This window comes from Camelus dromedarius, chromosome 15, assembly GCF_036321535.1.
Source record: "Camelus dromedarius isolate mCamDro1 chromosome 15, mCamDro1.pat, whole genome shotgun sequence".
Classification (NCBI taxonomy): Eukaryota; Metazoa; Chordata; class Mammalia; order Artiodactyla; family Camelidae; genus Camelus; species Camelus dromedarius.
This window is the reverse complement of record NC_087450.1, coordinates 13802971-13815376: the sequence shown is the minus strand read 5'-3', so window position 1 is coordinate 13815376 and position 12406 is coordinate 13802971. Positions and strand designations below refer to the sequence as shown.

The 12406-nt window shown below is 43.2% G+C and overlaps 1 protein-coding gene across 9 annotated transcripts in view; it reads right to left on the bottom strand.

The window, feature by feature from the left end:
* AAK1 (AP2 associated kinase 1) overlaps positions 1-12406 on the bottom strand; it is a 147614-nt gene that overhangs the window by 63215 nt on the left and 71993 nt on the right. For all 9 annotated transcript variants that reach the window (XM_064494422.1, XM_064494423.1, XM_064494425.1 and 6 more), the window contains exons 4-5: positions 8753-8861; positions 7142-7284 (exon numbers count right to left, since the gene is read on the bottom strand). In XM_064494422.1, coding sequence (XP_064350492.1) covers positions 7142-7284; positions 8753-8861 — 252 coding nt within the window. The remainder of the gene's footprint in view (positions 1-7141; positions 7285-8752; positions 8862-12406) is intronic.

The following is a 12406-nucleotide window of genomic DNA, read 5'->3' as shown; positions in this document are numbered from 1 at the left end:
GGCCAAACAAAGCCATGTCCACCGGTTACTCATCCTCTAGTCTAGTCCAGAGACTGTACAGCTGACAAGCCTAAAATATTTACCCTCTGGCCCTTTGTGGAGAAGTTTGCCAATCTTTGGTCTATAATAATATTATCCCTGTGGGTCCCCTACAATAGCCAGGCCAGTATTTTACACACACTAGGGCCCCCTAAATCCCTTATTTAGCATCTTTCAGCAACAATCTTCCTTGCTGGCCTCATGTATCTTACAGGACTCATGAGAAACCATGCTTCTCCTATTGTATGTGTGTAGTCCCTTCCCCAATCAGATTCTGTTCTTCTAATGCTGGACCATACAATCTAGAGAATTAAAAAGCTAATTCATATCAAAACATAAACAAAAACCAAAATCACTGTTGGAGGAGAGAGAACTAAGTAGACAAACGACAGAGTAAAGGTGATGCACATCAGAGAGGTTTTGTTTTTGTTTTTTCCCCTACCTTAAAAACTAGGTTTGTATTTCTGGTTAGTTCCAGACAGACAGAATTCAGGGAACTGTACTATATCTAACCTGGTCCCAGCCGGCTTCCCTGCCTCCCTCCCATAAAGATAACATTGTACAAAACTACATTGACAAGAAAATCAGTTAAAAACTAAGGGTGTGTACAAAAGTAAATAAGAGAGCCAGAAATATCAACGTAAGGAAAGCTTGAGCAATATCAAAGAACTATCAAGGCAGATAAGAACAATAATCCCTGCGTCTGGCTACCTTGCAAGCCTGCTGGGAGGACCAACTGAGATTACGAAGGTGAAATCGCTTGGCAGCAGCCACTTTAGCAGTTGCTGTGTGCTCCGCCCCCTCTGAGACCGTCCTTGTGACCTGTAACACCTGTGAAAACCTCCTGACCAAGCCAGCTGCTGTCCTGCATCATGGCCACCACCATCACCAACAAAATGCTTAATATAGAGCATGATGTGTGACAACCCCATTGGAGTTGGGGTTCAGAAGACCTCAGGGACTACTTAATTTTATTTTATTGAAGTTTAGTTTGATTTACAATGTTGTGTTAGTTTCTGGTGTACAGCATAGCGATCCAGTTATATATATATATATATATTCTTTTTCATAAGTTATTACAAGATATTGAACGTAGTTCCCTGTGCTATACAGTAAGCCCTTGCTGTTTATTTATTCTGTATACAGTAGTCTGTACCTGCTAACCCCAAACTCCTAATTTATCCCTCCTGCCCACTTTCCCCACTGGTAACCATGAGTTTGTTTTCTATTTCTGTGAGTCTGTTTCTGTTTTGTAAATAAGTTCATTTAAATCATGTTTTAGATTCCACATATGAGTGATATCATATGATATTTGTCTTTCTCTGACTTACTTCACTTAATATGGTAATGTCTAGGTCCATTCATGTTGCTGCAAATGGCATTATTTCATTCTTTCTTATGGCTGAGTAATATTCCATTGTATATATATACACCACAGTTTCTTTATCCAATCATCTGTCACTGGACATTTAGGTTGCTTCCATGTCTTGGTTATTGTATAGTATTGCTATGAACACTGGGACGCATGTATCTTTTTGAATTAGAGTTTTCTTTGTATACATGCCCAGGAGTGGGATTGCTGGATCATCTGGTAACTCTATTTTTAGTTTCTTAAAGAATCTCTATACTGTTTTCCATAGTGGCTGCACCAAATTACATTCCCACCACCAGTGTGGGAGGGTTCCCTTTCTCCACACCCTCTCCAGCATTTGTCATTTGTGGACTTATGAATGATGGCCATTCTGACTGGTGTGAGGTGACTCCTCATTGTAGTTTTGATTTGCATTTTTCTGATAATTAGCAATATTGAGCATCTTTTCATGTGCCTATTGGCCATCTGTATATCTTCAATGGAGAAATGTCTGTTTAGGTCTTCTGCCCATTTTTTTGATTGAGTTGTTTGTTGTTATTGAGTTGTATAAGCTGTTTACATATTCTGGAAATTAAGCCCTTGTCATTTGTATTGTTGGCAAATACTTCCTCCCAATCGGTAGGTTGTCTTTTTGTTTTGTTTATCATTTCCCATGTACACTTTTGCCTATAGTATTTCATGAAATTCTTACAAAACCTTATTGTCTGCACTTAACAAGTGAGAGAAGGTAGTTCAGTCACCTAACGTGCCTGAAGTCACAAGGCTGTTAGGGCAGGATTCGGGCTCAGGCTGCCACATCACTGGGACTATACCCTCACCCATCACACTAGTGTGCATTGTGCAGTTAAGGAACATGGACAGTTCAGACTGGAGGAGAAGGGAGCAGACGAGAGGGGACCAGAGAAGCAGGCAGAGGGCAGGCAAGGAAGGCTGCGAGGGAGCCACTCAGCACTATTAACAGCCAGAGCAGATGAAAAGAGGTGTTTTAGGAAGTTTAGCACGGCGGATGACAGAGCAGGGAGAACGCGAGAAAGGAGACAACGAGGGCAGGTGTGATCGTCCAGGTATGAGATGACCAGGACCAAGGGGGATTCACTGAGCTTAGGAAGGTAGAGAACCAACTGGATATTAACACACTGTCTTCTGAAAGCTTCAGAGAATCTGTACAGTGACTCTGTTTTTGGCCAAGTCCTTTAGGAAGTCAGCCTCACACTCGTTACCATCGCTTACAACCTCCAGTGTTTCAGCTCCTTGAGAGTTTAACGCCGCTGACCTTATTTCTCAACCTATCAGCCTAAGAGGGTTATTAAAGTTGTCACTCCCACACTCTGCTTAGAGCTTTAGCTGGAAGGTCTGGAAAGCCACCTCCCCCTGATCGCTTCATCTTGACATTATTCCAAAGAGATACGGCCTTCAGGCATTTCAGCCCCAGAGTTTATTACCACTGGAAACGGTGGAGGATTTGATGAATGCCAGTTTTCAAACCTGTGATTCCAAAAACAGGACAAGAATCTTCATCCTATTGTACTTCATGAGATCTGCATCTCCCTTCTGACAAAAGAGGAGGCATTCATGACTTTTCCAATCTAGAATGTGTTTATGAAGTTGGAACACTTTCTTCTCCTTTCTTAAGTGTGTGGACAAACAGCACGGTAAAATATAGCAAAACCAAATAAACAAAAACCAAAATAAGAGTGAAACACCTTGGCCTTTGTCCTGGTTTGATCACTGAACTCGCTGTGCAGGTCACAGCCTTTCTGGGCAGAGGTTTCCTTGTTGGTAAAAGGAGAGGACTTATGTGACCCTCGCAGGTCTATGACCCCACGACCTGCAAGAAGGATCTCTATCTTTCCTGGAGAGATGACAATTATGAGTGGGAGAAATAATTAAAGTGTTAAGACAGTGTATTTGAGGAGAGACCTTTGATGAAGACCAGAACTTCTGTTATGGTTATTTTTGGAACCTAAGCTGCTTACGGACAGGGACTGCTTTCAGCTTACTTCCTCTTTGGAATGTGAAAGATGACACACGGGGTGGGCAGGGCAAAGGGGCCTTTCTCAGTTCTGCTCGTGAACAAGCAGACCCCACACAGGGTGGCACTGGCTCAGCACGGGGGTCCCCAGCTGGCCTGACCTGTGCCCTTTCCCCTGTCCCACTGACTTACTCACCAAGTGAAAACCCTGCTCACAGAGAAGCAACCGAGAGACCAGCCTCCAGCATTTTCTCTAACCAAGAGGAGAATAAAGAACTTCTTGGCTCTGGCTGCTGCCAGGACTGTGCAGGCTGGTTCCAGCAGTGACACAGAGCTCAGAGTGGCGGAGGCATGACAGAGCGAGGGCCAACAGGAGGTCCGTGGGGACATTTTACTCCTGCCTTAGGAAGCCAGCGGTGCAGGCAGGCAGATATGACTGCCCACCAAGCACACACCAGCGGAAATCAACAAACTCTAACGCCGACAAAAGCATCTAGATGGCACCAAGTGTAAGATCCGGGGAGTCTGGGAAAGTTTCTTTTCAACAGCCAGGAGTCAATAACTAAAATCAACAGCAACATCGGGGGAGGGTAGAGCTCAGTGGTAGAGCATATGCTTAGCATGCATGAGGTCCTGGGTTCAATTCCTAATACCTCCATTAAAAAAAAAAGAAATGAGTAAATAAATAAAAAAGAAACTTAATTACCTCTGCCCACCCCCCAAAATTTTAATTTTAAAATGTTAAAAAAAAAACCCAGCAACATGACTCCCTGAGAACGATCACGTTCAAAGCCTTCTCCCAGGAGCCCCTATTTACCTTCTCTATTTCTAAGGTCGAGGAGAAGGGGAAACAAAATCTCCTGAACCACTACGGCCAAACTAGCAGCACACCTGATGGTCCTCACTAGCGACTGGACACAGGTTTTTGTGCTCCCAGCCCTGAGCTGCTCTCAGGAACACTGAGGAGGGCAAGGGGCAAGGGCCGCCGGCGGGCTGTGAGGGGGCGAGGCAGATCCCAGTTTGCTCCATGTCCCTCTGCTGAGACAACTTACAGGCTGTTCAGAGCAGAGAAGGAAGAGCCTGGCTCCTGCTACTTGAGCCCAACCACTGACTGACTCCATGTCACCAGGTGAGACACTGAGCTGTGTGCCCCAGGCTCCCATCACTGGGTGCCGTTTATCCACCACCTCACTGCAGCTCGGTGAGCACCCCGGGGCATGAATATGCTGGGAACATGTCAACTGGGCAGGCACTAGTTTTCAGAAATGATTATCATTTAAGCCTCATTTTTTCCAATAAGTGTTTCAAATGTGACAATAAAGGAAGGTTTTAAGAATGTGGGCATAGCATTCTCTAAAAGGATGCTCAATGGCCCACTCGGCCTCATCTCCCTGCCTGCCATCTCAGGACCCCCTGTGCCCAGCAAGTCCCTGCACACTGATACAAACGGTCTCCTTCAGCCTCACCCTGGCCCCAACAAGGCTGTTGTCACCTGGCCCAGACAAGGAAGCTGAGGCTCAGAGGCTACATGACGAGGGCAGCAACCAAGGAGCGTGAAGAGGGGCCCGAGAGAACACAGAGGTCATGGGAGGGGACGGTCACAAAGGAGTCAAAGGCCATAGGGAGGGAAAGATAGGGACTGACAGGTGCCCTCTGCATCCAGCCGTCCAGAGGATGTTGCGTGCAGCGGTTCAGGAGACTCTCACGTCGGTACAAGTCAGTCTGTCAGTGCTGCAGAGTCAGGGTTCCAACATGAAATCAGACCCCATCTGTCACGGCAGGAGAGCAGGGCTCCGGAGGGGCCCAAACTCATACGGCGACCACCCATGTCCCACGAACCCTTCACAGTCCCACTTTTCCAGAAGGTTCCAACCACCACGCCAGATTCCACTATCTGACCGCACATTAAGCCACCTGAATCTCTTCTATTCATCTCCTTCTTCTATCAAGTTTTGTATTTCACCTATTTAGGTTTCAGTTTCAAAGATTTTATTTATATTATCTCACCAATGCTTTGTGAGTGTAGGAACTATGTTGTATCTGTACTGTCCCCACAGAATTAGGTGCTTGTACGATGCTAGACTCATAACATCCACCGAGGTGTCTTCTCATTCCAATCAGAAACAGACTCTGGGCAGAGGTACCCTGGAGAAGGCTGCCTAAGGTTTTTGGAGCCTCACACTCACTGGGATGGGAAAGTAAAAGAGGACAGTAACAAGTATTAGTGTGGAGAAACTGGAACCCTCATATGTTGCTGGTGGGATGTAAAATAGTGCAGCCACTTTGGAAAACAGTTTGGCTGTCCCTGAAAAAGTTACCATGTGACCCAACGATTCCACTCCTAGGTATGCACCCAAGGGAACTGAAAACATACACCCACGTAAAAACTAGTACATGGATGTTCATAGTAGCCTTATTCATAACAGCCAAAGTAGAAATGACTCAAATGTCTACTAACTGATGAACAGATTTCAAAAACTGTGGCATATCCACACAATGGAGTGCTATTATGAAAAGGAATGAAGTACTGATATATACTACAACATAGATGAACCTTGAAAACATTATGCTGGTGAAAGAGGTCACATATTGCGTGAGCCCATTTATATGAACTGTCCAGAATAAGCAGCAGAAAGTAGATTCGTGGTTGCCAGGGGCTGGGGCAGGGGAGAAGGCAGAGTGACTCTTAATGGGTTCAGGGTTTCTTTAAGGGGATGATGAAATATTCTGGAAGTAGACAGTGGCGATGGTTGTACAGCCTTGTAAATATACTAAAAGCCACCAAACAGTACACTTTAAAAGAGGGAATCTTATGATATGTGAATTATATCTTAATTAAAAAAAACCCACTAAAAAACACCCTCGAAACAGAAATGCCTGTATGCTGTTGTCTGTGATCCTCAAACTTTAGAATATACAAAAATGACCTGGGGTGCTTAAGATAAAAACTCCTGGGCTTCTCTGACACCATCACAAAAATTATAGCCCAGAAGATTCAGTGTGGAACAAAGTAGCCTGCATTTAACAAGCACACTGGGGGACGCTGATGCAAATTATTAGCTATGTTTCTCAAAATACAGGTATGTTGAAAAGAAACTAATTTAGAATCAGAAGAGCTGGATTCAAATTCTGGCACTGCTCCTTCCTAGTTACATGCCCTCAAGTCACGTAACCTGTCTGCTCTTGCGTTTCCCCGGCACATAACAGAGACGATGGACGTAACGTGTTGAGCAGAGTACCTGGCACCCAGTCAGCGCCCCACGGTGCTAGTGAGTCCTACCCGGGGGCCAGTTCCATTCAACTAACATTGTCAAGTGACCACAATACAAAAAGCCTGGTGCCGGGGGGATGGTAATTAATAGGACAAATTTTTTAAAATCACCAATTTACAGATTTTACAAAGTATGAAAGATATGAAAGACCAAGAATCACTTTTTACAAGCTATTTAAATTAGCATATTACTTTTCATGACCCTGGAAAAAGTGAATTTGGGAGGATGGCAGGAAAAACAAAAACAACGTGTTGCGGCATCTGATGATTATAAAGAATTTCTGAAGGCTGCTTAATACAATTGAGAACTGTACTGTACTGTTATTCCTTATTTCCCTTTATATTTTCTCTCCCCAAGCAATATAAGCTTAGAATTTGGTGCTGTTCCTTAAACTTCTCCAACATCCCCACAACATCTACCCCCTTCCTGGGGCAGACAGAAGATACTCCGTAAGAACACACTTAATGAGACAGTGTCATCTGTTACCTTCAGGTCGCGGTGGATAATAGGAGTCTTGCACTGATGCAGGCGGGCAACAGCTTCACAGGTGTCGCAAAATATCTGGAGCACTTCGTTCTCTGTGAAACCTGTTTGCAGGCGCTGGTTCATCAGATTGACCACCTGGCCTCCTGAGAGGGGTGCAGAGCAAAGGAAAGGTTACAAACATTCAGACTTGTGACTTATCCAAGAGAATGAATGGCGGTCCACAGAGGAGCAACCTGAACTCGGCTGATCCCTGGCTGAGCCAGGACCAAAACACCTGGTGTCTTGATTCCCAGCCTGGGACTGGTTTCCTACCCCATCAACACAGTTTCTTCAGTTTATAAAGCAGCCCAGATGTGAGCTGCCCTCATTCTGTCCTCAAGATTAGTAGCAGAACTGACACTCTGGTCCTGCCCTAGTTGCCTGGTTATACTGTCCCTGTTGTGCATCGGACGAGGCCACAGGCTCAACTTGCCGTATCTTTCAGTGAGGAGCAGGCTGCACAGCAGACCCCAGGAGGAGAAGAAGACAGTTTTACAGTCTGTATTTTAGGGACAGCTTGGTTTCTCTGGCTTTACTACTTGCTGCCCAGACTGCAGAAATGCTACCCCAACATTTAATCCCCAGGACCGAAAGACTGATGACCTCGCTTAGAAAATTATCCAGGTCCCTGGATGCTCCTACTGCCTCGTCTCTAAACATCTTACTGTCCAAAAAGGCATGGGCAGGAGGAAACAAACTGTCAAGTTCTAATGCTGTAGTGCTTTATGAAATCAGGTTAATAGCTGTTACCGTAAAGGCTGAAATGATTGGTTAACATCCCATTTTTAGGATTAACAACATATTTAATTTATGGACAACTTCTTTAAAGGCAAGGAATATGTTAGTGGAACTAAGGGTGATTATAAAACAGGGCACCAAACAGTGAGACAGCGACCCAAGCTTATAAGTGGCAGCTGCTTAGCTCCAAAAGCCAAACCTCCAAACAACAGCTTTATGAAACAGAGTCAACTCTGAATCAATTCATGCTACAGCCTAGATTTCCCAAGACAAATATTGCTGGAAACTCCAAGCGTTCAACTACTTAACTTCACTGTTATGGCAGCCTCACTTGAATGTAGCCTTACTGGCAATCACAGCTCTCAAGCAAGGAGAGGGATCATTTCCACAAGATGAAAAGGATTCTTTTACCCCCCAGTGCGAGGATGGTGGTGTGGGTGGAGAAGAGGACACATGAGTGAGTGAGGCTGAACTGTTTCTTTGGTCCATCTGGAGTTGGGTCTTTATTATGTGCCTTCATCATTTGTTTTAAAGCATCACAAAGAACACATTCATTCTTATTCTCATTCATATATAAGCACCAAATCTTTCTAAATATAACACAGAGTTTTGTACTATCCACCACTTTGAATTGTTTGGACCACCGATCCCTGCCATTATAAAAATAACAAAAAGTTATTCTGAAAGGCTCTATATTTTCTAGCCTCTTTTTCCGATCTTTAAAACCACAACAACGTACATTAGGGTACAGCGCACATTAACTGAATGACTCCACGCCCTTGACAATCAAAGTGCTGCAGAAATGAGAGCTTAAGGTGTGGTTCCCACACTTACCCCTGCAGAAGTCCATCAGGATGAGCACCTCCCACACGTCACCGCTACTCACATTGTTGATACTGGAGTCAATGTACCCCACGATGTTCTTGTGCCCTGACAGGTCCCTCTGTAAAAAACAGTTGAGAAATCAATGATCAGTTACGGATACCAACAGAGACAGAATGAGCCAGGCTGTTCCATTAGCACAAACAATTTAAATATACAGAGAAGCACTAACCGTGGTGAGAGGTTAAGACTGAGGCACATTTCCACTGGTTTCTGAGATTCGTGGCCAGATCGTCAATAGTAATTCTACAACCCAACTAAACCATAACACTATTCTGAACTAAATTCTAGAACCAAAAGCACACAGGGTGCCTACTTGCTCATGGCATCAGTGCTCCACATATACCAGAAGCAAAGACTCCCATCTCCAGAGACACTGCAGAGGGGTTAAGAGGAGAGAGACAGTAGGAACTATTTAAATACGTGAATTTTTAATTCACAAAAATGAAACGGATATTTTTTCCTGGTTGTAGGAACACAAGTGAATTCAACTTGACTTTTAAACTATTCATACTGTTTTTCTGCCTTAAGGAAATACGTGAAAAGAATAACTGCTTTATTAAGTTGTAAAGGGACTACCACGGCATCCAGACCTAAGCATTCTGCTCACAATTAAGCCTTTCAAGCCAACCAACTGGGATATAAGATGGGTCATGTTTCAAGCTCTCTGGCTAGAATTGCATATCTCAGGGTTACTTGAGGAATTAATTTTTCAACAAATATATACTGGGCACCTCCCAGGTGTCAGGACCCATTTAGGCACTGGAAGCTACCTCATACCTTGGTATGATTATTTTAACATCCACAGAGGCAAATGTTTGTAATGATGATGTTAAAAAATCCAAAGTCATTAGCAGAGAGTGAGCAAGCTGGGTAACAGGATTTGTGCACAAATACAAAGTAAGATTTTTTTAAAACTAGTTTTAATAAATTGTTTTACTTTTGTTTAATAAAAAAATGGAAGGAGTGAGTAGGAAAAAGGCGGTTCTGTAAGAGTCACCACACAAATTTGGCAATTTGAACCATGAGAACAGTAACCACAACCGCACTAACTGGAGATGCAGCTGTTCAAAGTGATAAAGCTTCTTTTAATTTGAAATTACATCCCCAAACAAGAGGAAGCCTCACGGTATCAAACCAACACACCTGAACTCTGAGCATCCAAATTAAGATTCATTAGAAATTTCTGCTGCATGAAGGGTTAAGAATGACTATTGCCTCATCAGAAATGTAGAGTAAAGGTAGAAATGTGACCGCTTGAACTGACAATTGGGAAGTCACTGCAGATCTAGGCAAGAACAGTTTCAGAGAAGGAACTAAAATGAGGGTAAGAATGGACCTGGACTTGCAAAGAATGACAGTTGAATACATAGAGCCCGTGGCTACAGATCACTCTTTTAGAACATTTTGTGCTGAAGAGAGGACCAGCATTGAGGGAAAGAATCTTTAGGATGGGAGAGGATTGAGCACTGGAGAGTGGAGGGAGTCAGGAGAAAAAGCTTTAAGCTACAGACAAGGATGAGGATAACTGATGGAACAAAGTCCTACAGGTAGAAGGGGTAGGGGTTAAGAACACTGTTAAAGGGACTGGTCTTGGAAAGACAGTTCCTTCCTAGCAAGCAAGAAGGGAATCAGGATGGACAGCATATTGGTTTAAGGCTAGGGGAAAAAACGGGAATTTGAGGGAGGTCAGATCTGTTGCTGTTTTTGGTAAACAGCAAGATCATGATGAAAGTGCTAGGGAAGGAGAAAGAAGCTTGATAAGGGAAATAAAAGGCTTTGAGCAACTGCTCTGGATAACAGACAAGGCAGATGATGAGGCAGAAAAGCAGCCTCTAGAGTCCAAGTTTCTCTGAACAGAAAGTGATTTCAGGGCTCGTGTTTTAGAGCACTACACATCTCTCTGCTTTTCAGTCTTATTATCAATGGTTCTAGAACTTGTTTCCATTCACACAGTCCTAGAAGTAGGAAGAACTGGAGAGAAGTTCTTTGAAACCAACATGGAGCAGAAGATCATGACTTCGAAATGTCTATGAGGAGGAATGAAAGACTGATGTTTCTACATTTAACTGTTTGGAAAAGAATCGGCAATATTGCCTCTGAGTCTGTCTCACCCCAAGAGGAATAATTAAGAATCTGGAAGGATAACGAGAGGCATCTGATAGGGCCACGAGGAGGTCAAGAGCTATTAGAGGACTCAAACTGGGTAAGTAACATCTGCAGATGGCATCCTAGAACAGCTTGCCAGGATGTTTGCTGATCAGTCCAAGCCCAAATTCTTGTTCACTGTGTCTTCTGCAGAGATCCTGAGATATGCCCAGTGCAAGCAGAAAAGACCGCCTCTTTGGAGGGAGACCATGGCATTTACTTTTAACTACTTGATAATGCAGCAACATCTCAGATTTTAGAGCCAAATGTCACTGGTTTATAACTGATAAAGAAGGTCTGTTTGAATGGCTGTGAAATGCAGAAAAGGTGAAGAGAAAAATCTCACTATGAGTTGAAACTGACTAGCATTTCGGTTTGAAACTGACTAGCACTTAGGGTACACAGGCAGCAGTTCTCAGCAACAACAGGCCAGAGGATGTTCAGGCTTTCCCTGGCTTTAGTTAAAAGACCAGCCCCAGGCTTATAGAACAGGCTGGACATAGAGGTCTGGGATGGAACCCACATGGGGTTGGGGGCACCATGGTTACTACCTGTTTACTCAGGAAAAGGCAGGATGTAAGGAAAATGCTTTGATGTCCTTGGCTACAACTCAGTCTGCATAAAGAACTCTTAAAACTCAACAATAAAAAGAACCCAATTAAAAATTGGCAAAGGATCAGAACAGACATTCCTCTACAGAATGAATAATAAGCACATGGAAAAATGCTCAACACCATTACTCATTAGGAAAATGCAAATCAAAACCATGATGAGATTATCACTTCGTAACCACTAAAATGGCTGTAATCAGAAACAGAAACAATAAAAAATGTCAGCAAGGATATAAAGATCGGAGCCTTCACACCTTGATGGTAGGAGTGTAATACAGTGCAGCTTCTATAGAAAACAGTTTGGCATTTTCTCAAAAAGCAGAGTTATCACATTACCTAGCAATTTCACCCTTAAGTATACACCCAAGAGAAATAAAACATTATGTTCACAAAAACACTTGTAAACAGATGTCCATAGCAGCATTATCCATAACAGACAAAAAATGAAAGGAAAAAAAAATGAAGTCCATCAGGATAAACAAAATGGAATGTGTCCATACAATGGAATATTAGGCAGCCACGAAAAGGAATAAACTACTGACACATGCTACAACATGGATAAACCTTGAAAACAGTAAGCTAAGTGGAACATGTTAGACACAGGAGGTCACATTATTGTATGAGTCAATTTATTAAAAAATGTCCAGAAGAGGCAACAGAAAGTAGATTAATGGTTGCCACAGACTGGGGCAGTGGGGAATAGGGAGTGACTGCTAATGAATATGGGGTTTCCTTTTGGGGTGATGAAAAAAATATCCTGGAATTCGATCAATGGTAATGGGTGAATGACCTTGTGAGTAAAAAAAAAATCACTGAATTATATTTAAATGATATTTATATTTAAAAG